This window comes from Galdieria sulphuraria (genome assembly GCF_000341285.1).
Source record: "Galdieria sulphuraria unplaced genomic scaffold scaf_45, whole genome shotgun sequence".
In the NCBI taxonomy this organism is placed as follows: domain Eukaryota; phylum Rhodophyta; class Bangiophyceae; order Galdieriales; family Galdieriaceae; genus Galdieria; species Galdieria sulphuraria.
The window spans coordinates 1-23,119 of NW_005178430.1; the positions used below are offsets into that span (position 1 = coordinate 1).

At 37.2% G+C, this 23,119-nt stretch overlaps 14 protein-coding genes across 15 annotated transcripts; 6 read left to right on the plus strand and 8 right to left on the minus strand.

The window, feature by feature from the left end:
* Positions 1-1,950, plus strand: Gasu_47660 (archaeal ATPase / transposase; the record flags this gene model as incomplete). Its single annotated transcript, XM_005704083.2, has 1 exon — positions 1-1,950. A coding segment is annotated over one exon (1,906 nt), but the record flags the coding sequence as incomplete, so codon positions are not given.
* A 707-nt stretch (positions 1,951-2,657) lies between these two features.
* On the minus strand, positions 2,658-3,470 carry Gasu_47670 (uncharacterized protein). Its single transcript, XM_005704084.1, has 3 exons — positions 3,387-3,470; positions 3,138-3,334; positions 2,658-2,965 (listed from the first exon to the last, which is right to left on the minus strand). The coding sequence occupies exons 1-3, from the start codon at positions 3,457-3,459 to the stop codon at positions 2,768-2,770; spliced, it is 468 nt and encodes a 155-aa protein (XP_005704141.1). The 5' UTR covers positions 3,460-3,470; the 3' UTR covers positions 2,658-2,767.
* Gasu_47680 (uncharacterized protein) lies at positions 3,189-4,530 on the minus strand. Its single transcript, XM_005704085.1, has 2 exons — positions 4,116-4,530; positions 3,189-4,052 (listed from the first exon to the last, which is right to left on the minus strand). The coding sequence occupies exons 1-2, from the start codon at positions 4,476-4,478 to the stop codon at positions 3,546-3,548; spliced, it is 870 nt and encodes a 289-aa protein (XP_005704142.1). The 5' UTR covers positions 4,479-4,530; the 3' UTR covers positions 3,189-3,545.
* A 585-nt stretch (positions 4,531-5,115) lies between these two features.
* On the minus strand, positions 5,116-5,690 carry Gasu_47690 (uncharacterized protein). The gene is made up of 2 exons (XM_005704086.1): positions 5,599-5,690; positions 5,116-5,552 (listed from the first exon to the last, which is right to left on the minus strand). The coding sequence occupies exons 1-2, from the start codon at positions 5,654-5,656 to the stop codon at positions 5,170-5,172; spliced, it is 441 nt and encodes a 146-aa protein (XP_005704143.1). The 5' UTR covers positions 5,657-5,690; the 3' UTR covers positions 5,116-5,169.
* A 2,335-nt stretch (positions 5,691-8,025) lies between these two features.
* Gasu_47700 (uncharacterized protein) lies at positions 8,026-9,070 on the minus strand. Its single transcript, XM_005704087.1, has 2 exons — positions 8,824-9,070; positions 8,026-8,774 (listed from the first exon to the last, which is right to left on the minus strand). Exons 1-2 carry the CDS (start codon positions 9,050-9,052, stop codon positions 8,695-8,697), a joined length of 309 nt encoding a protein of 102 aa, XP_005704144.1. The 5' UTR covers positions 9,053-9,070; the 3' UTR covers positions 8,026-8,694.
* A 4-nt stretch (positions 9,071-9,074) lies between these two features.
* On the minus strand, positions 9,075-10,540 carry Gasu_47710 (uncharacterized protein). The gene has a single exon (XM_005704088.1). It carries the CDS (start codon positions 10,504-10,506, stop codon positions 9,616-9,618), a length of 891 nt encoding a protein of 296 aa, XP_005704145.1. The 5' UTR covers positions 10,507-10,540; the 3' UTR covers positions 9,075-9,615.
* Positions 10,541-10,880: 340 nt separating this feature from the next.
* Positions 10,881-11,440, plus strand: Gasu_47720 (uncharacterized protein). Its single transcript, XM_005704089.1, has one exon. It carries the CDS (start codon positions 10,934-10,936, stop codon positions 11,336-11,338), a length of 405 nt encoding a protein of 134 aa, XP_005704146.1. The 5' UTR covers positions 10,881-10,933; the 3' UTR covers positions 11,339-11,440.
* Positions 11,441-11,495: 55 nt separating this feature from the next.
* Positions 11,496-12,290, minus strand: Gasu_47730 (uncharacterized protein). The gene has a single exon (XM_005704090.1). It carries the CDS (start codon positions 12,248-12,250, stop codon positions 12,038-12,040), a length of 213 nt encoding a protein of 70 aa, XP_005704147.1. The 5' UTR covers positions 12,251-12,290; the 3' UTR covers positions 11,496-12,037.
* A 1,640-nt stretch (positions 12,291-13,930) lies between these two features.
* Positions 13,931-14,791, plus strand: Gasu_47740 (archaeal ATPase). Its single transcript, XM_005704091.1, has one exon. The coding sequence runs from the start codon at positions 13,977-13,979 to the stop codon at positions 14,667-14,669; it is 693 nt and encodes a 230-aa protein (XP_005704148.1). The 5' UTR covers positions 13,931-13,976; the 3' UTR covers positions 14,670-14,791.
* A 1,949-nt stretch (positions 14,792-16,740) lies between these two features.
* Gasu_47750 (elongation factor EF-Tu) lies at positions 16,741-18,741 on the plus strand. Its single transcript, XM_005704092.1, has 3 exons — positions 16,741-16,857; positions 16,908-17,859; positions 17,909-18,741. The coding sequence occupies exons 1-3, from the start codon at positions 16,804-16,806 to the stop codon at positions 18,277-18,279; spliced, it is 1,377 nt and encodes a 458-aa protein (XP_005704149.1). The 5' UTR covers positions 16,741-16,803; the 3' UTR covers positions 18,280-18,741.
* Positions 18,742-18,760: 19 nt separating this feature from the next.
* Positions 18,761-20,131, plus strand: Gasu_47760 (enoyl-[acyl-carrier protein] reductase I). Of its 2 annotated transcripts, none has more exons than XM_005704093.1 (3): positions 18,761-18,902; positions 18,960-19,513; positions 19,566-20,131. In XM_005704093.1, exons 1-3 carry the CDS (start codon positions 18,860-18,862, stop codon positions 19,893-19,895), a joined length of 927 nt encoding a protein of 308 aa, XP_005704150.1. In that variant the 5' UTR covers positions 18,761-18,859; the 3' UTR covers positions 19,896-20,131. Both variants share the same exon structure in this region, with proteins under 2 accessions (XP_005704150.1, XP_005704151.1).
* Positions 20,132-20,465: 334 nt separating this feature from the next.
* On the minus strand, positions 20,466-20,800 carry Gasu_47770 (uncharacterized protein). The gene is made up of 2 exons (XM_005704095.1): positions 20,765-20,800; positions 20,466-20,710 (listed from the first exon to the last, which is right to left on the minus strand). The coding sequence occupies exons 1-2, from the start codon at positions 20,793-20,795 to the stop codon at positions 20,487-20,489; spliced, it is 255 nt and encodes an 84-aa protein (XP_005704152.1). The 5' UTR covers positions 20,796-20,800; the 3' UTR covers positions 20,466-20,486.
* Positions 20,801-20,810: 10 nt separating this feature from the next.
* Gasu_47780 (lipid-A-disaccharide synthase) lies at positions 20,811-21,917 on the plus strand. The gene has a single exon (XM_005704096.1). It carries the CDS (start codon positions 20,835-20,837, stop codon positions 21,891-21,893), a length of 1,059 nt encoding a protein of 352 aa, XP_005704153.1. The 5' UTR covers positions 20,811-20,834; the 3' UTR covers positions 21,894-21,917.
* A 48-nt stretch (positions 21,918-21,965) lies between these two features.
* Gasu_47790 (uncharacterized protein) lies at positions 21,966-23,090 on the minus strand. Its single transcript, XM_005704097.1, has 6 exons — positions 23,006-23,090; positions 22,767-22,954; positions 22,585-22,707; positions 22,422-22,530; positions 22,252-22,364; positions 21,966-22,198 (listed from the first exon to the last, which is right to left on the minus strand). Exons 1-6 carry the CDS (start codon positions 23,041-23,043, stop codon positions 22,110-22,112), a joined length of 660 nt encoding a protein of 219 aa, XP_005704154.1. The 5' UTR covers positions 23,044-23,090; the 3' UTR covers positions 21,966-22,109.
* Between the last annotated feature and the right edge of the window lie 29 nt (positions 23,091-23,119).

Here is a 23,119-nt window from a genome sequence, read left to right on the forward strand (position 1 = left end):
AGAGACTGTCAAGTTCTTTATACAAAATACGACGTATCATAATGAATCTATTCTAAAGCTTCTTTTTCCTAATCATCCAGAAGGACACGATTGGTTCTTTAAACAAATACATAGTTATACTGGTGGTGTTCCTTATTACGTTGTTTATGTTTTAAAGAAATTGTGCGAGACTTGTAGAATTGTTTCGAGATCCATTGATCCTTCAGAGGATGAAATCCAAAGTAGAATAGAGCAAATTCCTCCTGACTCTTCGCTTTCGGTGAGACCTTCTCATAGGACACCAGAGGCAATGACTACTTTCACTGCTATGCTTCTCGCGAGTATGTTAGAATTTCGTATTCCTATGGAAGAGACTCTGTTGGGTGCTGTATCTATGGGACTTGATTCCAAATATGTTCTGGATATTGCTAATCATTTTGGTTTTTATTACAAAAATTGTTCTAAGAATGAACACGGTGAAGAGATTGAAGCAAGTCTCAACCCAATAGAACAAACATTTGTCAAGTTGGTTTTTCCAAAAATTGCTTTAAAGTATATCGAAATTGAATGCTGGGATGTTCCTCCTATTCGTTTTATTTGTAGTTTGTTTTCATCCATTAGTCGCTTTGACTCACCTTCTAGTCGTGGTTTCAAGTTTGAAATTATATTTACTCTTATTCTTTATGTTCGATGGTGTTTTTGTTCCAGATTGGGTGAATTGAGTCTATTTCGGCATAGTCTTGTAGAAGATATTCCTATAAAAGTTGGGCGGAGAGTGTTAGGAGAATTCGAAAAGGATCCTATTCTCAAGTATGTTCCAGCATTGAGTTCCACAGTTGTTGGTATTCATAGTGCCAGCGAAGAAACTTATCATGTGAGTGCTTGGAAGCCGTTGTTTGAAACTTGGTTATCAAATGATGGAATATTTATTCCTACAAGGCAAAACTCCAGTGGACCTGATGTTCTTATTCGAGTAACACAAACTAGCGACAATTCTATTCTTATTGGACAAGATGCATCTTCTGTAGAGCAAATATCCATGGAAACTGAAACCAGTGCAAGTGATATTTTGAACAAACGGAGGATCTATTTGATTGGGATTGCATTGAAGTGTTATCAAATGTCAAGTCCTGGTGTTGGACGTTCTATGATTAAAGCAGAATGTGCTAAATTTTTACATCCAGTTGCGTCACAATTGGACTTGGAGAATCATAATATAATGGCAATTCAGTTTATTGTAAGCAACAAGTATACTGCAGAAGTATCCAAACAGCTGAGAGATAACCAAAATTGGGTATTGGATAGTGGAATTTATTATGAAGACCATAACAATCATATTGTCTCTAGTCCTATCAATTCTGCGACAAAACCACAGAATACAAGGGAAGAATGGCTATGGATTCCTCCTCATTGTCAAGTTGTAGTATGTTCTACCAGCTCTCTCAAATCCTTTTTAGGTTGCAAGGCTAGTGAAGATCTAGATAGAGTTTTTGGAGACCATCCATTATGGTTGGACCAACTCAGACCACTTTCAAATCTGTTGGAAAATTCATTGATAGACCTGTTGAGTCGTGCACCATTTGAGCAGTCTTCTGAGAGGAATATTCAATCCATGGAGAGGGGTAATCCAGTTATGAATTGGAATGTTATGCAAGTGGAAGAAGATACTCGAGACGAGGCGACTACTTCTTCGCTTAGTTTGGTGCAACAAAATCCATTTGACTGGATTAACTTTTTGAAAGCATATTGTCATTTAAATGAGGAAGAAGCGAGTAAATGTTATGAATGCCTTTGGACTTTTTCAGAGCGAGACATTGGATTCATAAGTTCGGATATATTGCAACAAGTTGGTATCGATGATACGTTGTTGCGAGTCAAGGTTCTTACTGGTATGAGAAATTATGTGAGAAACAATCCTCCTACTTGAAATGTTTTATATTCCTTCTCACTAATAAATATTCAAGTCTTGTGTATTCATAGCTTTTCTAACGCAAATGTCCTTTCGTTGAGTCTGAAACATTTCAACGAAAGAAAACGCCATTCATTCACTGTGATATAAGAATAATACTTCACATTGTTTTGAGCAACTCTAATTTATGCAACATGGACTCAGAATCCGGTAATGCAAAACAATATTGAAATATCCAAGAATATGCAGTGGATAGTTGTGGATGATGATGAACTTTCATCTTTTGAGCCATTTAGATAGAACCAATGATATGACTTGACTCATATTTGTGTGTTTCAACTTGTTGCAAGGGTGAAAAATTTTTCAAAGAGCACTGATTGATCTCTTGAAAGAGGTTTGAATGTCTAAAAGAATAAGCACTTGGAAAATATCTCTTTCAAGTTATGCATATCTCATAAAGAGAAGAGTCTCAAGTTTTCATTTTTTGAAGATAGAAGAAATATTTCAGGATAAGAAAAAACTGTAAGCTATCTCAAAAAATACTATTTGTAAGGTGTTCTACGGTGAGTAGGTTGACTATATGAAGCTGATCCAAGGATATAAAAACTTGTGACGATAGATGGATAGACAATCTGCTTACGATAAGAAGGATTGAAGGTCAAGAGTTACAATTATCTTGGTTCGATCGCAACGCGAACAATCAAGCATATCACAGTCTTGAACTTGGTGGAAGTTTTAACAGTTTCCCTTCCTTGCACGGATACTTCGAGATTTCCTTCTATCTTTTATTATGCAAAGTAAATATTCTTCATTTTCCAAAATTTCTAAAACTGACCAAACCGAGTTTTATCTAATATACCAAACAGCACACTAATATAGTCATTTTGGGCCATAATCAATGAAAGGGAGATTTGAGTCGCGTGCAATTTCTCTCTCTATCTCTCTCTTGCCAGCCAGTGTGTCATTCCTTTTGCTACGAAATACGAATTGTTGATTGCAGACAGAATCCTTATATAAGCCTTCATATACACGTGAAATCATCACGAGTCTTTTTGAGGTTAAATTCACGCTTACACTCTGTTATGTATGATAATACTCAACGTACCAAGGTGCTCATTGTACAACATAGAGAACGATTACACCGTTGACGTAATAAAAGTTTGTAAAGGAAGAATGGATGAAACGTGTTGTCCACCACAATGGCTTTCCAAAGAGCCAAAGAGCACTTTGCTCTCAAAGACAAACCCACCCTTAAGTTGTCTTTTGATTGAGTACTTCCGAAGCTATATGCCTGTTGGTGAAAGATGCCTGTATATTTATTCTTAGAAGACTTGCTGTGATAGTAAAAAATTTCCTTTATGACTTTCTTGATAACTGTACTGTGGAAAGGAGTCGCATCTAGTTGTATGATAGAACTATATTGAAAACTCTTGAAAAATATTATCTCTAGTTGTGAAATTACGTCAAACAGAACTTCATTGGTCAGCAACTTACATACNGAATCTCACAAAAGAATTCTTTGATGAGCCCTTCTTTCCACAACACATATCGAAAACCCAAGTACATTTCATGATTCGTCTTTTCAACTTGTAAGTCAGCAATCAAAGTCTTCTCAAAAGTCTTGTTTCAGGAAAAATCTGTTTTATATCTCTACCAACTAACGTCTTCTCTCCAATGTTATAAAATCAATGAAAACTGAAGCAATAGATATTCTGGCTTCATTGTTTGTCAGTGGAGTGACATACAAAATACATATTCGGTCTCTATAAGATTGGTCATTACTATCTGTTACTTCAAAATCTATTATGGTATCCGACTCATCTCGAATAGTCGATACTTGAAAGTCGAAAATGCCAAAAAGTGCGTGTAGTAAAGAAGCAAGCTGCGAACTTTCCGGAGATACAAACGAGTTTCGAGTAAAGTCTCTGTTGTGTTCTGGAAAAGATGAAATAGAAGCTTGAAAAAGGTACAATCTCCAATCGTTATCATTCCATTCGACATAAGCAAAGTCCAATCGAGAATAATTCTTCATAAACCTGACCCAACAGGCATTCGTTATTTTCGATGTAAAAGGATCAAACTGTTTTCCATCAAATCTTATCCATTTCCTACTTTCAAAGTTTATCGTTTGCAAGTATTCTCGTGAACGAAGCTCGAGTTTTGGCTATTTGTAAAGGCACCACAGGAGAAAGAGTTGCTCAAAATAGTCACCTTTTCCTCTTCCTACCCATGTTCGGAAACTGTTTGATAGTTCAATGAGACGATCTTCACTGAAAAATACATTTGATAAGGTGTCAAAAAGAATGTCACGGGCTATGTTGTTGTAAAACCGTAAGAGTCCGTTCTTCATAGTAATCAAAAGACCACGGTCACGATAGGCACCATCACATACATACATTTCTATAGGATATCCTTCAAGAACCAACTGACCAAGTAATCGATAAAACTCAGCCTTGTCTTTCAACGAGTCGACGTAATCTTTATGTTTCTGTTTCATTTCTGGGAAGTGATAATTTCTAAAAATTCCAGTCAACTGCTCAAAATTGGCATCTGGTTGTTCTCTCGTGCGTGCTACCATTCGCGCTATCATTCTAGAAACCAATCCTGTAAGTGAACAACTTCTGGCAAATATTGACAAAGAAGAGTTGGAAAGTCATGTAAATTTTGCCACATTTCAAACTCTCTTCCAAATCTAGTGGCTCCATATAATGCTTGACGGTTGTAAAACCACTGGGTAACCTATCTTCAAATTCATGATGTTGCGAACCTGCAATAAGAATTCCGCAATAATACTACCAAAGTTAACAGAGATATTGATGTAAAAAGAGAACAATTTCTTATTGTACTCATCACTTCTATTTTGGTGTAAAACCAAAAAAAAGTCGAGCCATAAGTTTGCTGTATTTCCTCGTTTTCAGGCCAAAATACATAACATTTTTAAGAGGAGCGTCATTCAAAGAACAATAGTCACTTGTCTTAAAACTGGGGTATTCACAAACAGTAACATTTTCAAGTAAAATGGAACTACTTGTGAGGTACTCTCAACATACTTTAACTATACAGCTGCGTTTCCAATATACTGAAGGAGAACCCTAGAATACCTTGAAAACACCGCCGTGGGGTACAGATCTCTGCTCGTCCCTAGACCACTTGCGGCTAAGAGAACAGTCTGCTTCGGTCGAAGATGGAAACTATTTCCACAAAACCTACGAAGGAACTATTCCACATCTTAATAAACTCTCATCTTAACAAAATTCTCGAGATTTTACCAGCAAGTCGTTCTACTGGAAAATCATAGGTGAATTTTTTTGGAATAACCATCTGTGTAATATCTCCAAAAGTTTCTTGCCCAACTTTAAATACTTCTCGCCAACTTGTACTTTTTCTCCAACAATAGAGGCCACGGTTTTGAGTCTACAATCTTCTGACAAGTCAGGCAAACTCATTCGCCAAACAATACTATACTTCTTTTTGTCAATCTTAAAACTGAAAGGTAGAAATATCTCAAAGTCAACAAATCTTCCAAAGACACTATCACAACTCTGTGTGACTCCAGAAAGCAAGAATCCTCCATATGTACAAACGGCACTGTTGCAAGAACTGGTAGGAATCATGTTCAAATACGGTAAAGGTTTTATAAAACTTTTGCTCCAAAAACGAAAGCCTCTTGTTCCTTACTTTACCTTTTGTCGACTTTATATTGATTGTACACTGCTTGTAAAGGGTAGAGTCAAACGACAAAGCAAAGCAACTGACAAACTTATCCATCAATCTGTCCGCCAACTCGATTCCATCACAACTCCCATAATTTTTCTATTTGTAACTTTCATGACTTGCTCTATAAGAATTTCGTGCCTTGGAAGAAAATTACTACAAGTTGAAAGTGTCAAGAAACATTGTTTTACAGGTTGCAAAGCTGTTTTAAAACGCAGCATATGTTGCTAAATTCAAAGTAGTTTTGTTTTCAATCATTGTGAGCACTTGAATCACTCGTTTTGAGGGTAATAAGGACGGTCTTCTAGTCACTATCCGGCTCAGAGAGTGCATAAGTTTGCCAACGATCTTTGCTATGACTTCCTTGTCATCTTGTCTTGATATCTGTAAGCAATATCTCCTTCTTTACAAAATATATTGTACGATGAAATAGAAGCAATTTCTAAGCATATGCACGATAAACGTCCTTTAGAAAGGAGTCTGAGTCTATTTTGGAGTGTTTTGTTGTCATTGCATTTTATAGTTGGTTTACATATTGTTTGCTCGTAGAATGTCCAGTTACTTGCAGTATTCAAGATACCCAGAAGGAAACAAGATGAGAATGACTGTCATGAAAATAAATACAATCATCTTGATTCTCATAAGACTTTATGAAGATTTCTTTTTTTACTCTTTCTTTTATTGCATCTCGGTGTCAAACATTCAAAAAGTGATTGTTGTCAATTTTTTGTTGTGAATGGAGCTACCAATGCTGAAAATATTCCAAAGTAATAGCTTTTTGTTACTGAATATTTGTTTTATCACACTGGAAACAAATACTGAAGATGAGTTTGATTCCGTTCTTTGACAAGTTTTGAAACTCTTTCTTGAACTTTTTACGCCATCAACGCATTCCGGCAATCTTTGAAATATTTTTTGTATCTTACTTTTCAATCCCCATTGAACTAGACAAAACGAAAGTTCGATTTTGGATTTCAACTGCATAACTATTTTTTTCATGCGTGTCCTTAGTTCCTTGTCTTATGTTTTCTACATTCAATATCTCTTCTTCTTGCAGTTTTACATCTTGAATATACAAATTGTTCCTTCATAATGGTAAACACTTGTCGATCTCTCTCTCTAGGTATTTTTGTTTTTAGCCTTTCTACATGTGAAGCATAGCTTATTCTTTATTTTTGTTTCTTCCATATTCTCATATTTGACATTGTTCGTATTTTGAACTTTGACTATAACCTTTTTTGCTCAACTTGAAACTGACAATATTTTGGTTTTTGGAGTATTTTTTTCATCAGTTTTTTTACAAATCTGTCTGCTGCTTTTTACTTGTTTGCACTCGACATTTTTGTATTTGCTCTGTTGACTGTTTCAATGCAAACGAGTGACTTGATAGTATTAAAAACCTATCCTTGAGAAAAACTAACAACCAACCAATGTACAAAAATAGGTCATCTTCAGAAGTATTCATCTATTCTCTTGTAATCTTTTCTGCAACATCTTAGTTCTTCTTATCAGCCTACTTCTCAACTCTCTATCTCTGCTCATTTCTATTGTTTCTTTTGAGCTTTTTAAAGAATGGACAAAGATTTTCATTACCAACAGAATGTCACTGAATCTCAAGAAAAACAGAATAGTCACAATGCCTTGGAAGTTTATAAACATCGGTTACTTTGAAATTCTTTCATAGACCAGTTCACCGTCTCAGTATGAGCAGTTCATACCGATTCTTGTTTACGACTACTTATTTAGTATCCTTGACTCATAAAATAGAAACCAAATTTGAACAAATTGTGTCAGAAGCTATTTTGGGCAATGAGAAATCCATCCATTCTACCACAATACGTATGATTTAGACTATACTTCATGTATAATGATTGGAAGTTGCTCAACGAAATACTTTTTCCCAACTTCATAAAAAGATGTTTCAATACACTGTAAAATCTCTTCTGCAGAGTTGTGTATTTCATTATGACAGTCAAACAGAATACTGAACCACGTTGTTTCCTTACTCCAGATTCCCATTTGATAACACAAATGAATAGCGGAGAAACTCAGACTCGGGAGGATGCACAACACCCGAAGGAACCCAAAAATTCTGTATCCCTACTTCGATACTAGGCAGAGCGTAGGATAACTTGGGACATTGAGAATTTTATGAAGATAACCTATGAATTGTGTCATTTTAATCGGATTGAATTGCCGTTTAAAAACTTATTTACAAATCCATTTCGATTTCAGAAGCTAAAAGCGAGTGTACAGAGTTTTGAGATCACTTGGAGACCTCAAGTGCCGCACGTTTTCTATATTTCTTACTTTTTTTGTGACAATAACACGTAGGGAAGCCAAATGGCACTGTGGAACGTAATTTCTTACTGATTTCACAGAAACAAAGATACAACATCTTTATCAAACTTGCATTCACAAAGTGTAAAAATACGACAGCACAAAACCAAATGATAATTCTAAATTCAATCATTCTGGCAAAGTGAAAAAACCAATAGTTTTATAGTATCGACATCAATAGCTTTCAAAATAGTTTGCTCTTGAATTCAAAAGATTTCATGAAACCTTGCAAGATTCTTGCATAAAAAGGGCTTCGACCTCTTCTTGTGAAAGAACAACTCACAATGCATTTCGAAGTATGCCAAAGCTCTCCGAGACTCTGTTATAAGACTGTTCCAGTAGTTGAGAGTGGTTCGTATTGAGAATGAAATAACCAGCGACTAGCACAAGAAGAGGCATAGTGAAATCTTGAGCAACAGAGAGATAACTTCCTTCCAAAATGAAACTCTCCAATGTGAGAACGACATTAAAGAAGAAATGATAACAGCAATGCATCCAAATAACCCTTACAAACGTTGGAGCGGATACCATTCGAAACCCAATGGAGACGGAAGTACTGCAATACATGGCAAACGGCACACAGAGTACCTTTCAGTAGTTGCTCAACTAGTTAGATTCATCTTTTTTTGAGTTTCTCAGCAAAGTTCTTCTGTCAAACAGTCCTTCTCGAAAGTTCTTCGGTTCCAAAAGCTTAAGGACTTCAGAAACTTCTTCTGTGCTTATACTTCAAACACAAGTGGATAACCCACCAGTCACTGGTTAGCAAATAGATCGATATCTATATAGTTCCCCTTTCGAACAAGCCTACGAGACGAATGAGATTTTGAAATTCCTAAAAAGAGTTTTTAACGATGGAATAGGAATAAGGACAAACCACGCACNGGAAGAGAGACTATGACTTTGTCTATTCACCCTAACCTTGGTACTGTCGGTCTTTTCACCACTTCTTTTGGCAAAGGCAGGATAAACAGAGAAACCAAAGGTGCAAATTGAAAATATAAGAGAAGAGCCTTGATCTACAACTGCTATTCCTCGCACTGAGAGTGACCCTCCAGAAATCACTTCCTCTGAAACTAAGCGAAACACTGTCAGATGCAGAGGTTGCTCCATTTTGGAACGAGACGGCCTTGAGAAAGGACAATCCCTCTTTATTACTTGACATAGCATAAGGAATTGACACAATTCGACTACTCCACAGAAGGTAATCCACGAAGAAGACGACTACTCCAATGGTCAGTAGAAACGCGACCAAATAGTGTGTCGTTAGGCTTTAGCAAAGGAAAGGGTTTATACCTTGCTTCTTGTGACGATTTTGCTCAGAAATCCCCTACAATCAGGCACTCCTCTGTAGTGGAACTAAAAGACTTGCCTGAAACAGACAAGTTTGCATTAGGAACCCAGTTTTATTTCGTTGAGAACATCTTGCAAAGGTCAAGTGATTTTCTTTCCGGTGGTCCCGTTGCAGAAGCGATACTTGCCGGAGTCTGCATAACACTGCAGACCCATTCTTTGACAAAGTCACTCAATGACAACTCTTACCAATCTCTTTGTTGCTGGGATTGGCATTTTTACAAGACAAAGAATCTCGTTCCTTACGGAATCTTTTTCTTTTTTTCAAGAAGAGAGTTGAAAAGAGACTCAGTTTTACCGATAGTATTGCAATGTTATGCATTTTAACGTATAACGAAACCTTCGGCCAGACTGCTATAAGACTGTTCCAGTAGTTGAGAGTGGTTCGTTTTGAAAATGAAATAGACAGCAACTAGCACAAGAAGAGGTAGAGTGCAAGCGTGAACCACCAACGAATAACGTTCTTCCAGAATAAAATCCTCCGATTGAATAAGAATATTGCAGAAGAAATGATAACACAAAGGTATCCAGATAATATACACAAATCGGTGAAGAAAAGAAAAATTTGTCGGAACGGATACCATTCGAAACGCAATGAAAACAGCAGTACTGCAATGAAGGGCAGATTTGCAAAGAAAAACCAAAAATTGAATCAATATGCTAGAGAAAGTCCAAGCTCGTTTGGAAAAATAATACAAGTCTAGCATCTGGTTACTCTGCTCTGCTATTGCAAAACCCGCACCCACAGCTACTGCTTGTGCTACGAAGTTTTTCAGACTGCTTAAATTTCCTCGCATTACTGCAATATATTTCACAGTTTCTTCTGTAAAGGCCACTTGAAACAACATAAGCAAGTAAAGAATTGCAGTTAACCAGCTGAAAGGAGTGTCGGAGAATAGAAATCCCTGATCTCCTGAAATTTTTACTAGCGCTACTACGAAGAGAGTGTTCAGTGCCAGCGCTGCGATGGAAAGTATGGTAGTCACAGCAAAGGAGTCAAACAGAAGCCATATATTCGAAGCTCTTAGGAAACGCACCGCAAGATACAAAGCAAGAACTACCTCTACTAGAATACCAGGGAGCCAGAAAAGAAATATAAGAACCTCTTTGTTATTAATAAGTCGGAAAAGAGTTGGGGTACAACCCAATAAACAGTATAATATATTTCTCAAGGCTTGTGGCTGGGTTATGCTATCTGAACCATTTTCCTCCATGTCAACAATTTTCCCTTCAACCCAAGTTGCGTTGGAATCGTTTTAGCCGTCAACTTTGTTCCAATACTGTCTACGAGACATGTTCAATGGACAGACTTTTTAGTTCCACAACTCTGTCAGAGATTGGCTGAAAACTTTGTTCCAATACTGTCTACGAGACATGTTCAATGGACAGACTTTTTAGTTCCACAACTCTGTCAGAGATTGGCTGAAAACTTTGTTCCAATACTGTCTACGAGACATGTTCAATGGACAGACTTTTTAGTTCCACAACTCTGTCAGAGATTGGCTGAAAACTTTGTTCCAATACTGTCTACGAGACATGTTCAATGGACAGACTTTTTAGTTTTAAAACCTGTGAAACGCAACATCTTTAAATAATTTGGATTTTGGTGAGATTTACGTTGTTAATCTGAAAGCTACACTGATGGGTTCAAGCAAACTTCCCCTATATATTTATGTAGTCTTCCTCGGCGTATTTGTTCACTCCAGTATCTCGTTTTCCGAGTTCAAGGAAACAGATATAAGGAGTCTGGACAGCCCTGGGTCCAAAGATGCACTGTATTCAGGCCTGTTCGAGTTACTCAACATGAGCTCAAATGTTACTTTAATTCGAGAAGCCATCGAGAACCGATTGGCCATTGAAGTTTCTAGACGTTTATTACAGAATAGCTCATATCCTGATATCTCAGTTGGTGGTAGTATCTGTTACATTGTTAAATGCGGCGCATGTGTAATACTACATGGAGTGGACCTTTGTTATGTAATTACTGAGTCATGTTCTGGAAGTGAATGTCCTGATCGCCTACTATGTGAAAGTGAATGTTGCTGACTGTTGACATGTTATAGTCAAGTCAAATCTGGCGTTTCTGATTAGTTAGTAACTCGCAATGAATATGGATGAAAGGGAAAAAATAAAAAGAAGGGTCTTTGTGGTTGTCTGTATCCACGGGGATCTCTAGAGTTTGCTTCTTCGGTATACATGGTTCAAAATAGTCCACAAATAGGGTCGAAGGCACAAATCATACAAACCACCATTAAAATTACGCAGTGATGGACCTAAGACTTTCGTATATTATCCTAGAAAATGAAATGATTTTACAAAGAATGCAAAATGCCGTTTACACTCCAAAACATCTTGCATAGCTATAGATCATCTTTTCTAACTTAGAGCGGCACAGAAGACAAAAACCTAACATATAGAAGGTAACTCTGTGTACTGAAAGAAAAACTCAACTGAGAGTCTAACTGGTTAATAGCAAAATATCTTGGAAATATTAACCCAAAGGCTGACTCTCCACAACCGCTTACAAGATAAGGCTTCTTACTGCTAATAAATACATAAAACTCATCTGAAGCAATATTCTGTACTAAAACTCAAAAACAACTTCAACTCCTTCGTTCTACGCTCCTTCCTTGACAAAATAACTAGCAAATTTCCATACAAGACGAGAATTGAAACTGTACGATTTTTTGTATAGAGTATATAAACGTCAAAGAGATAAATAATGTTGAACGATCTCGAAAGACACTACAATCTGCCCGGAGTTCTGAGCTCAGGAGGACTTGATGGACTCCTACGACAGAAACAATACCAGGACTTGAAAAAGGAAAAAGGGATAATTGAAATCCACTTGTCCAACTTCAAATATAACTTTGTTGAAAACTGAAAAGGCAAGAATTTCAGGAGCAAACTTGAACCAGGCCCAAAGAGTTGAGAGCACTGGCTCTTCTCATCGACCATTGTCATTTTCAACCAGACTGATGGTGAAGGATCGACTGGGGATATAGTAGCTTGTATATCTGGTAGTTTTTATTGAAGAAAGTATTCTACTTAGAGACATATACAAAGTTACTGGGATAAGAAATGGTCTAGACATAATATTGCGAGATGAGAAAGATAGTCTTAGAAGAAAGTTTCTTTCAACTCGCTATCGACACCGTAGCCTTGGAACAGAGTTGAATCGGACCAAACTTACCTTTACAAGGTAGATCTCAGACTTATTGGAACCTTATTTCGATACCAAACCAAAATCACGTTTTGCTACAACTACTTCTAGACTTGCTCTAAATAATCTCGGAAGACTGAATGGTGCAAAGTGGTCGTTTTCCAACTTCCAAGGGAGTGATTTTGTTAAGTTGGTGCTTGAGGACTGTAACCTTTCCTTCCATACAAATTAGGCTAGAGGAGCAATCTTTGTGCAACTATGAATCGCAAAGAGAAGAAACGGTGTACCCAAGCGTAGAATTAAAAAGTATACGGAGGACAGGACTATATTAGAAAACTGACCAAGGAGTGTGAATGCTTTTGTCTATATGCAAATACACAAACTACTTCCGATAAGGAGGATGGAGGCTCAAAAGTTACAAGGGTCTTAGTTCGAACTCTACATAAAGAACTTCTTGAGAGTAGTGACTGGTATAATACTAAAGGAGGTGACGTTCCAATTTTTTTTGGGTGTATTTCAAGTGTCTCCTTTCCTTTTTACTTTGCAAAGAGGAGATGAAATAGTTATGTTTTTCCAGAACTTGTGGAGTTACTCTTCTTTTCGTTAGTTGACGAAATTTGTTCAATATGTATCATCTTGAAGATAGCATGACCTTTTCAGGTTTAGTTATTGTCAAAACCCTGAAAATCTTACTTGGAAATGACCTTTTTGAGAAGTGGAATCTGATAGGAATTTTTGGAGCAAAAAGGTTACAATCATACATCCAAATAGATAGTTATTGATGGAAAGTAGACTGAAAAGTGTATTCAAGATATTGCAAGATTCCATCGGAGTATCTTGCACTACACAAGTGGAAGATTCAAAAGTTTCCCTTTGAGACGTTGTTCTTTATAGATATCGATACTTTGGATAATATGCCGACCTTTGAGTCATCCAACAGTTTTCATTTGGTCAATCTTCTCAATGAATGCCATATATGAGAATAGATAATGTCGCTTTTCGATTGCCACTCCGGTACACTGTGATATAGGCAATATTTTGATCGTCAAGAAGCACGGAAAGTTACGATCTCAAGCTTTGGCATTCACAAACTGGGTCTACACAAGTGGCAAAGATTGTGTAGAGTCATTGAATTTGAAGACCATACAAGTTGTGCAAAGATTTGCAGGATGAAGCGTAGATTACATATCAAGTCAAGGCACTTATAGAAACAGTGCTTGGAGCGGTTTCTTAAAAAGTGACACTTTCAAAGTTCTTTTCTCTGTTTGCCAGATTGAATTCATCTCGGTAGTTATCTTCAAACGAATGCAAACAGCCAAAAGTTGGAAAAAGCTGCTCAAGTAGCACTGGTGGCTATTTTCTAATTCCAAGAAAGGAGTAGAGAAATCTTTTCATCCGTAAATAATATCTTCTTTAGTTTCAAAATTTTCAGTTATTTCCTGCCTTTACTGACTTGAAGATTTACAAAAGGTGGATTACAGATTGACCTCGGAGTCCTTTTTATATGATGCAGTCACTGAAATGGGACTATATCGATATCCTATTGACCAGAATACTTTTCAAGTCCTAATTCCAAAAGTATTTGTTGTAATCTTCAAGAACGACCCTTCCATATCTTCTTTGGAAAAGATACTTTTTGGATCACTTGATGTAGAACCAGTAGATTGTTTCTTCTATTCAAAGTGTCGTGTATTTGAAGGAATTGTTGCTTTACGACTAGTTTTGATGTTGTCTTCAAAGAATCGAAATGAGTTGAGAGAATTGTTGTGTCAATTGTCTCCAATATGGAAACAAATGAAACTTCCAATCAGTACAATATCACCTATTCACTATATCAAGTCTGTTGTTAGTTCTAGAGAAACAAGAAGTGAATCGAACAAGAGTCGAAGAACTTTTGCCAATACTGAATGGAATAAGATTATTCGAGAGACACTTTATTTAGAGACTATTTACATTCCTTTGGACGCTACTTCTCATAGTCCTGATATTATATTCAAATTACAATCTCCTGTGGAACCCAAAGTTCTTACTGTTGGAGTTGCATGTAAACGACGTTGGAAGTCGGAAGGAATTGGCTGGTCAGATATTATAGATGAAGCCAAGAAATTTTTAGATCCTGTTTATGATCAAGTCTTATCCAGTGCAATGGATTCATTCTCATCATTGTATGCTGATTATAGTCGGTACAAAATTATCATTGAATGTTTCCAATGAATTGGGTAATCAGAGTCGTTGTTACTCCAGTGGAATGTTTATTAGAGGTGATTTGTTCAAAGCACCTGATAACTGTGAACTTGTTATTCTTTGTGAAAGAGATGTCCAATTGTTGATTGACAAAGATATATCAATGACAGTTTTCAAATAGAAAGGTAGTGGAATTGGAGTTGCCCGACATGAGAGTTGAAATACAAATTTAGCTCAAAACAACGAGATAGTTCAAGTAGAGTGTTCTGCGGAATTGTTGGAAATATTTTTTGGTACAACACACATCTTCAGTCATCTTCATATTGGGGTAGCTCTATTCCAAAGTCTCTTTGGTTTCTCTTTGACTACTCGATTGAATAGCAAGACTATTAAAGAAAATGTTGAGTCCACTGATCCCGCAATGAATCAACTGAATATTTTTGCCTTTTTTGAGTCCTCTCTATTTAGTAGTTTCAGAAACAATACTTATTCTCCATGGTGACAAACTGAATGAAATGAATTGCTTCGGCAAACGCTATGACGAACTTTCCGAAAGGTGCCCAAATCAACTTTTTTTTTGAGAAATAGGTGAACTTTTGAATACAGAGAAAGTGATTCTGTACGAAGCCTGCTGGAACTATCGTTTGAATGATGCTCTCTCGAGTAGCTTGAACTTTTGTATGTGTGAATCCCTTAAACCTTGGAGATATTGAAGAATATCGTAATCTTTTCATTTCTGATGGACAGATTATTATTTTCACATGATTTACAAGTTTGATTGGTAGAACTACTGAAAGACCAAGTACATTTTATTTTGATTTACACAAATGCCTCGGAAGAGAGAAGTATGAAACCGAGGAATCATTACAGTGACTGCTAAGTACATGGATGCCTCGTGATCACAACACAAACTACACTTTCAAAACTTTCAGATTCGAAAACCTCGGTCAGTTATCGAATGGTTGAATGACTTGCTGCATATCGTATTTGAAAGGGACAAGAATAGAAAGCTTTGTAAGAGTGACTATCATTTCATGGAGTTGCTTCTAATCTTTGGGTTTTATACTGCATTGAAGGAAAGGAAAGACTAGTGTGTTTTGCTTATGTATTCAAGACGGATTGTTGCGACTGTATATATACTAAGAGTTCATATCGAATACCGTTTTTCTATGTGGTTACTGAACTCTTGTCTTATCGTTTTTAGATTATAAAAAGGATTCTTATTCGAACTTGTATTATGAATATCCTTCGCTTCGCTTATGAACTCATTTTTATTCTTACTCCTCTCGGATTGTGTATTATATTATTCCAGGAATCTTTGAGTAAACAGAATAATATTTCCTATTCGGAGGTATCAACGATATTTTATCATACACTAACATGGAGGGCTCTCTCCTTATATGGACAACATTGTGTGACACAAGTTGGGATTTCTAGTGACATATATTGTATTTTCATTCCAATTGTATCACACAAATGAGCAGTCAAATGGCGTTATAAAAAAAACTTTTCAAAGGAGTTGTTTGTTTTCAAAAGGAGTTTTGTGATGGTTATTTCAAGTGAAAATATGCAAATGGCCAATATCTCCTTTTCGTGACTTGAGATTCGTATGACAAGAGACTTTGATACTTTTGAATTTCATTGAGAACATTCCATTCAGTTCATGGAGACAATTCTGGTATGAGAATGGACAAAACAAGCTAAACATTCCAAGTATCTTTTGGAATGGATAGGAAGGCAAAAGATAAAAGAGGATAGAAAAACTCCAAACCAACAACAATAGCTTCTACAACATTGGACGGGAAGAGTTTTGAGAAAATATTGTGGTTGTACAAAGACCTCATGGATTGTTGTATATATTTGTTGCAAGTATTGAATGCGACATCTTTCCGCATTTAGACACCAACCTTGGAGATAAACCATCATCTATAAATATCATTTGAATATCAGATAAAGTTCTCGTCGCTCTTCAACACATGTGACTCTTTCGAGTGTTGTGGAGAGACTTTTGCAAAACTGTTGATTTGTTCCTCTTATGGTTTTGTTCTTGAACAAGCGATCAACTAACTCCCTCAGTACACTTATCAGATAGCTTTAGCAATTGAATTTCATAGTTTTGCAAGTCACTATCAATTTTGGTTTACAATCCTTGTTATTGATGATTATGGGTATGACGATGTACCTTCGAAACGTGTTGTATCACAACTCCATAGGAAAGGTACGTTCCTTTGACTCGCTTATAATGTTTGAACTTAACGAAACGCCAAGTCTGGTATCTTTCATACTTGTAAAAAGTTTCTTCCATTTGGGGAAGGATCAGAATCCTTAAGAAAGGCACCCCCTGTTCCTACCTTGAAGTTTTTTCCAATATGGAATGGTTCTTCTTCTTGTAGAAATATGGCTACTTTTGAACGAAAGAAGCCCCATATCAATGTCGGTACTATAGGTCACGTCGATCACGGTAAAACGACTCTTACTGCGGCTATTACCAAAGTTTTGTCAGAGTCTGGAGCGGGAGGGAAGTTTATGGACTATGATCAGATTGATAAGGCACCGGAAGAGAAAGCGAGAGGAATTACCATTGCTTCTTCTGTTGTGGAATATGAAACTGCAAAGCGTCACTATGCACACGTGGATTGTCCTGGTCATGCGGACTATGTGAAGAATATGATCACCGGAGCAGCTATGATGGATGGCGCTATTCTTGTTGTCTCTGCAGCTGACGGTCCTATGCCACAAACTAGAGAACATATTTTATTGGCACGACAAGTAGGTGTTCCTCATATTGTAGTCTACTTGAACAAATGTGATTTGGTTTCCGACCCTGAATTGGTGGAATTGGTAGAAATGGAAGTGAGAGAGTTGCTAAGTTTTTATGATTTTAAAGGAGAGGAAGCCCCCATTATTAGGGGTTCTGCGTTGTTAGCTTTAAAAGGAGAAGACTCTGATAATCTAGGTGCCAAGTCCATTATCCAGTTGATGGATGCTGTGGATGAGACTATTCCTGAACCTGTTCGTGCACTAGACAAACCGTTCCTTTTAAGTATTGAAGAAACTTTTTCCATTCAAGGAAGAGGAACCGTAGTTACTGGAAGAGTTGAACAAGGTGTTATTAAAGTTGGAGATGAAGTGGAAATTGTTGGTCTTCGTAAGGAACCTATGAAAACGACTGTGATTGGAGTGGAAACATTTAAAAAGTCTTTGGATCGTGGTCAAGCAGGTATCATGTTGTTAGTGATTGTCTTTTCATGAGTATTGATGAATATTAGGTGATAATGTTGGTTGTTTATTACGTGGAGTGAAGCGCGAAGATGTGAGACGAGGTCAAATCTTATGCAAACCAGGTTCCATCAAACCACATAAAAAGTTTGAAGCCCAAATGTATGTTTTAAAGAAAGAAGAAGGAGGTCGCCATACCGCATTCTTTTCCAAGTATCGACCTCAATTCTTCTTTCGGACAGCTGATGTAACAGGTACAGTTACACTTCCTACTGGAGTGGAAATGGCTATGCCTGGAGATAATCTTACGAGTGTTACTGAGTTATTTGAGCCCGTAGCTATGGAAGAAGGTCTTCGATTTGCTGTGAGAGAAGGAGGGAGAACAGTAGGAGCTGGAGTTGTATCCAAAGTTTTAGATTAGTTGAGAAATATTTTGCAAAAGTTACATCTAAATATGTACCAGTCGCCGGATTAGAATAGTTCTCAGTTACTGCGTTTCAAATAAAAAGGACTCTGCTAGTGACTTTTTCTCAAAAGGCACAACTGAAATACAACTACTCTTTCTTTCACTCTCAGGAAAGGTTCTTCTCACATTTTTTTGAAGAGGCTGCACTATACTGGTTATTCTATCCTTTCGTCTCGTTTGACATCGTCCACAAGTAGCAACCAACCATAATCCTTTGTTTCTTTTCTTAGGATTCTTGTTCTTTCTTCTCTTCACTTTATACAATCGAACACAACTATGGCATTTGGATAAAAGCAAGTGACAACACTTGGAGCAGTGAAAACGTTCCATCTTGGAACGACCCGTCACTTGAGAGATATCCAACAGTTGTTTGCTTTGATACATCAAAAAGTGAGCTACACTTGGTGAGTTGTTGGCTACTTTGAGTGAAGCTTCCAATAAATATTGATATTTCATTTCCAACATTTGTTTTTCTATTTTGGTTTCCATCACAACTTGACATTCTCTATATAGGATTGGTGAAATGATGACGACGATGTTGAGTTTTACAAGTCTCTCTCATCCTCGTTTACTCAAAAGTAAATACGCACCTAGCTCTGTTTTATTTCTGTACATACTAACTTGCCCGTAATTAGGGTCAACTCATTCAAGTTATCGTGTGTGGTTAGCTTCCAAATCTGTGCGCAAGTCTTCTACACGAATGACGTTGGAATCTGCTCTTGAAACTAAACCTTTAGTAGATCTTCGCAATAAAAAAGCGTTGGTGACAGGTATAGCAAATAACAAGTCGATTGCTTATGGAATTGCCCAAGCACTTCGCGAAGCAGGTGCCGAGCTGGGTATTACTTATCTACCTGTGAACGATCGAGTACAAGATAAAATCAAACAGCTAACAGAACCTTTGGAACCCAGTCTATTTATTCCTTGTGATGTTCAGAAACCTAACGATTTGGATCATCTCGTTTCTCAGATACAGAGCAACTGGAGTCAGTTGGATATTTTAGTTCATTGTTTGGCCTTTGCAAACAAAGAAGACTTGATTGGAGAGTTTAGTAAGACTTCAAAGTCAGGATTTGAGTTGGCTTTGAATGTGAGTGCCTATTCTTTGATTGAGTTGTGTGGGAAAACCAAACACCTTATGAAACCTGGTTCCAGTGTTCTTACGATGACCTATCTTGGAGGAGACAAGGTAACCGATGCACTTTCTATCGTGATTGAATATCGAATCACAAAAGGCATAGGTCGTTCCTAATTACAATGTGATGGGAGTAGCCAAAGCAGCTTTGGAAGCTTCGGTTCGATATTTGGCATCAGAAATGGGACCGGATGGAATTCGAGTCAATGCAATTAGTGCAGGACCGATAAGAACTCTGGCATCTTCAGCTATTGGAGGAATCATGGATATGATCGATCATGTAGAAAAGAATGCTCCTTTAAGGAGAACGGTTACTCAAAGAGAAGTAGGAAATACGGCAGCTTTTCTTCTTTCTCATGCTTCATCTGGAATAACGGGACAAGTAGTTTATGTGGATGCTGGTTATCAAATTATGGGAGCTGCCATGAATCACTAAGTATTGGATATCTGTTCCTTGGTATACTTTTTGGCCTTTATCATTTGGTCTTTGGATAATATCATTGCCATTTTGTATTTGTCCAAAGACTCTTCTTCCCAGCTTCTTCTTTGTTCTTCCATTGGCCATACACACCAACCGCTTTGATGAAGAAAATAGCCCTCGTCTTCTGCTTTCATAAATAAAATATGTTCTATGGAAAGATTGTCTCTAATAGAATCAACTTTTCTCTTTTTCTTCTTCTTAGGTTTCAAGGCATTGGTATCCAAATATATTTGAGTGATGTAAAGAAAATGGTCCAAATCAAACATTTCTCTACGTTCCTTGGTAGGTTCATCTTCTATAGCCCATTCCAGTTCATCCATCAACGCTTGTTGTAACCAAGGAGATAGTTGAGGAGGTAAATTACTTACACGTTCAGATATCACAATACCCAACTTTTGTGGATTGCACAAACAACAATTCTCAAAAGTTTGCAATTGCTGATGACTTTCAAAGCGCTCACGTAAGAAAGGAAACAGAGAAGACAATTCATTCCATACATATTGGGCATTGAGACAAGTTATAAACCCTAAACAATCACTCGAGTCTTCAAGACGAATTACCGTTCCCTATCACAACCGTATAACCTTCTATAGTTCTCAGTATATAGATACTCATTACCACAGTATCTTGTTCTCCAATTACTTGTGCTAAAGCAGATGTATCTACCAAGTTGTCTCTTCCAACCCAATCTCTTAGAAACCTTTGAATAGCAGCAACATCGTCCAATGTAGGATCAAAAAACTCAAATTCAGCTTGTACTTTTTCAAAACCTAAAAGATAACTCATTCAATGAAAAGTTTTTACTCATATATGATATACTTTACTACTCTCTTCAGAACTGGATTCTTTCATCATACAAGAAAGACGGGGCCGATGAAGAATCTTTTTTTCCATATGAAATTTGCTTCACGTTTCTTCTTCACTTGTTATTATCATGTGTATGTGATTGCTGGAGAAAGTTCGGGAGATAAATTAGGATATCATCTCGTTCGTTCTTTACAAAGAATGGATAATAGTTTGGTGGTTCATGGAGTAGGTGGGCCTTTGTTGGAGAAGCAAGGTTTACAATCCCTTTTTCCATATGAAGAGTTGTCCGTAATGGGTTTGTCAAGTGTATTATGGCGTCTTCCACGTCTTTTGTATCGATTGAAACAAGTGGAACGTGATATTCTGATGAAACAACCGGATGCTGTTATTGCTATCGATTCCAAAGGATTCTCTTCTCGCATATTTCAACGGATAAGTAAAGGTGATAAACGTTGGACTCCTTTACGTATTCAATATGTAGGTCCTTCAGTATGGGCTATCAAAGATGGATTGCGAGCTGCTCAACAGTTTGGAAAGTGGATTGATCACGTATTATTGTTATTCCCTTTGGAAGCTGCTCTATGGAAACAAGCTCATGTTCCTTGTACAGTAGTCGGACCTGGCTTTTGTGAAAATTTGGAATGGTTTGATTCCAAAACAAAGTATCAACGAAAGGATTCAACAACCACAAGATTGGTTGCTCTATTGGGTAGTCGAATACAAGAAGTGAAAAAAGCTGCACCACTCGTCATGAAATGTATCCAGTTGTTGAGAGAAGAAGGATTCCATGATCTGCAAATAATCATACCTTATGTAGGTCATACACGGAGTTGGATAGAAAACCAGATTCCATATTATTCTGATGTAGAATGGGTCAATGGAGAAGATGAGAAAGCTTACTTGGAAGCACTTGTGACGAGTGACTTTGCTGTAGCTGTTTCAGGTACTTCAGTGATGGAATGTCATCTTTGTCAACTTCCTGTGATTGTCATTTATCCTTGTGATTCGTTGACTAGGTATATAATCAAGAGAAAAGTTAATGTTTCTTATGCTTCGATGGCCAATATCATGCTTGACCGAAATGTTGTTCCAGAGTTGTTATTGGAACAATGCAAAGTGGATCATCTATTGCCACTGATAAGGTAATATAAGAAATGACTTTGATAGGAATGAATGATATTGTAGGAATGGGTTGGTTGGAATGGAATGGAGAACTCAGCAGTTGTTAGCACTCAAACCTTGGATCCAATCATTTCGAGACTTGGTGCATAGTCAAGGGAAACCAAGTGACAAGGCAGCCAAAACAATATTATCTTTATTCAAAGAGAAGAATCACCACAGGAATGGACCCATCTCTCTCTCTCAATAGAGAATATTTCCCAATCCCTTATTCACCACGTCCAATATCGATTGTCCAGTGATAATTGAAGTAGCCACGATAAAAGTAACTCCTAAGAATCTCATGAAAAAACAAACGATAGTATTGTATCATATATATGATTACCTAACATAGCTAAACGTCCATTCCATAATTCCGCTTCTTTCGTTAATCCCAACTTGAATGGAGGCAATAGACCTGCTGGTTCTTCATCCTTTTCTCCTGGACGTAATAAAAGTCTAACCACAATACATAATACCTTATGGTCTATCTTATGGAGAATTCCTTTCTCCTACCTATCTTGAAAAGAGAAAGGTGCAATAGCAGCTGCAATGGATACCAACAGCACATGAATATGAGCAACCAAAACAATAGCTCTCTCATTGGTAATTTTCTGATTGAACCCTGTCCCCATCTGGATATGAGAATAAAAAGTGTATGGAAGCAAGATATCAATACCTTCCATAACCAAAGTTCCCCATTGTTGCATATCCAATACTTGATCTGCGTTAGGAATCCACCCGTGTCCCTTGGCATATCCTGTCAATACGATGGCCAAAAGTCCAAACATAGCATGGCGACCTATACATCATAAAAAAAAAGACCTCAACATCAACCACCCATATTCAATAGAATACAACCATTCCATCTCTCTGCCTTTGAAGTAACTCCCAATCCTCTGGAAACAAAGTCTGGATATTCTGAAGCAAAGTCTTTCATAGCCTGTCTGAATATTCCCAACTGCTGCATTCGCCACTTGCCATATGTTCGACTGAATATTCGATAGGAAACAGCACTACCACAAAAAGCAGCTCGTGTACCAACACTCCTTGACTCATTGTTCATAAAATATAAATAGGAGGAAGTAGGCTATACTTACAAGCCGTGAAGACTAGAACAACTCGTCAGAAAGGCCATGAAATATCAACCAAAATCCAACAACGAATGAAATCCGCGAGATTTATGAAGCAATTCTGAAGGGGTCCTCTCCATC

Bases quoted from the DNA above. Each gene is read 5' to 3' on its own strand.
- Gasu_47710 (XM_005704088.1), bottom strand. From the start codon at position 10,506: ATGGAGGAAAATGGTTCAGATAGCATAACCCAGCCACAAGCCTTGAGA.
- Gasu_47720 (XM_005704089.1), top strand. From the start codon at position 10,934: ATGGGTTCAAGCAAACTTCCCCTATATATTTATGTAGTCTTCCTCGGC.
- Gasu_47740 (XM_005704091.1), top strand. From the start codon at position 13,977: ATGGGACTATATCGATATCCTATTGACCAGAATACTTTTCAAGTCCTA.
- Gasu_47760 (XM_005704094.1), top strand. From the start codon at position 18,848: ATGATGACGACGATGTTGAGTTTTACAAGTCTCTCTCATCCTCGTTTA. The intron at 18,903-18,959 runs GTAAATACGCAC...GCCCGTAATTAG, and splicing joins TCATCCTCGTTTACTCAAAA to GGTCAACTCATTCAAGTTAT. The intron at 19,514-19,565 runs GTAACCGATGCA...CAAAAGGCATAG, and splicing joins CCTATCTTGGAGGAGACAAG to GTCGTTCCTAATTACAATGT.
- Gasu_47730 (XM_005704090.1), bottom strand. From the start codon at position 12,250: ATGGTCGATGAGAAGAGCCAGTGCTCTCAACTCTTTGGGCCTGGTTCA.
- Gasu_47780 (XM_005704096.1), top strand. From the start codon at position 20,835: ATGAAATTTGCTTCACGTTTCTTCTTCACTTGTTATTATCATGTGTAT.
- Gasu_47750 (XM_005704092.1), top strand. From the start codon at position 16,804: ATGGGTATGACGATGTACCTTCGAAACGTGTTGTATCACAACTCCATA. The intron at 16,858-16,907 runs GTACGTTCCTTT...CGAAACGCCAAG, and splicing joins ATCACAACTCCATAGGAAAG to TCTGGTATCTTTCATACTTG. The intron at 17,860-17,908 runs GTATCATGTTGT...GATGAATATTAG, and splicing joins TTTGGATCGTGGTCAAGCAG to GTGATAATGTTGGTTGTTTA.
- Gasu_47790 (XM_005704097.1), bottom strand. From the start codon at position 23,043: ATGGCCTTTCTGACGAGTTGTTCTAGTCTTCACGGCTT. The intron at 22,708-22,766 runs GTTGTATTCTAT...TATGATGTATAG, and splicing joins AAAGGCAGAGAGATGGAATG to GTCGCCATGCTATGTTTGGA. The intron at 22,531-22,584 runs GTATTGATATCT...AGATGGGGACAG, and splicing joins GGGAACTTTGGTTATGGAAG to GGTTCAATCAGAAAATTACC.
- Gasu_47680 (XM_005704085.1), bottom strand. From the start codon at position 4,478: ATGATAGCGCGAATGGTAGCACGCACGAGAGAACAACCAGATGCCAAT. The intron at 4,053-4,115 runs GTAGGAAGAGGA...CTTTACAAATAG, and splicing joins CAAACAGTTTCCGAACATGG to CCAAAACTCGAGCTTCGTTC.
- Gasu_47690 (XM_005704086.1), bottom strand. From the start codon at position 5,656: ATGGATAAGTTTGTCAGTTGCTTTGCTTTGTCGTTTGACTCTACCCTT. The intron at 5,553-5,598 runs GTACAATCAATA...AAGGAACAAGAG, and splicing joins CTCTACCCTTTACAAGCAGT to GCTTTCGTTTTTGGAGCAAA.
- Gasu_47770 (XM_005704095.1), bottom strand. From the start codon at position 20,795: ATGATGAAAGAATCCAGTTCTGAAGAGAGTA. The intron at 20,711-20,764 runs GTAAAGTATATC...GTTATCTTTTAG, and splicing joins ATCCAGTTCTGAAGAGAGTA to GTTTTGAAAAAGTACAAGCT.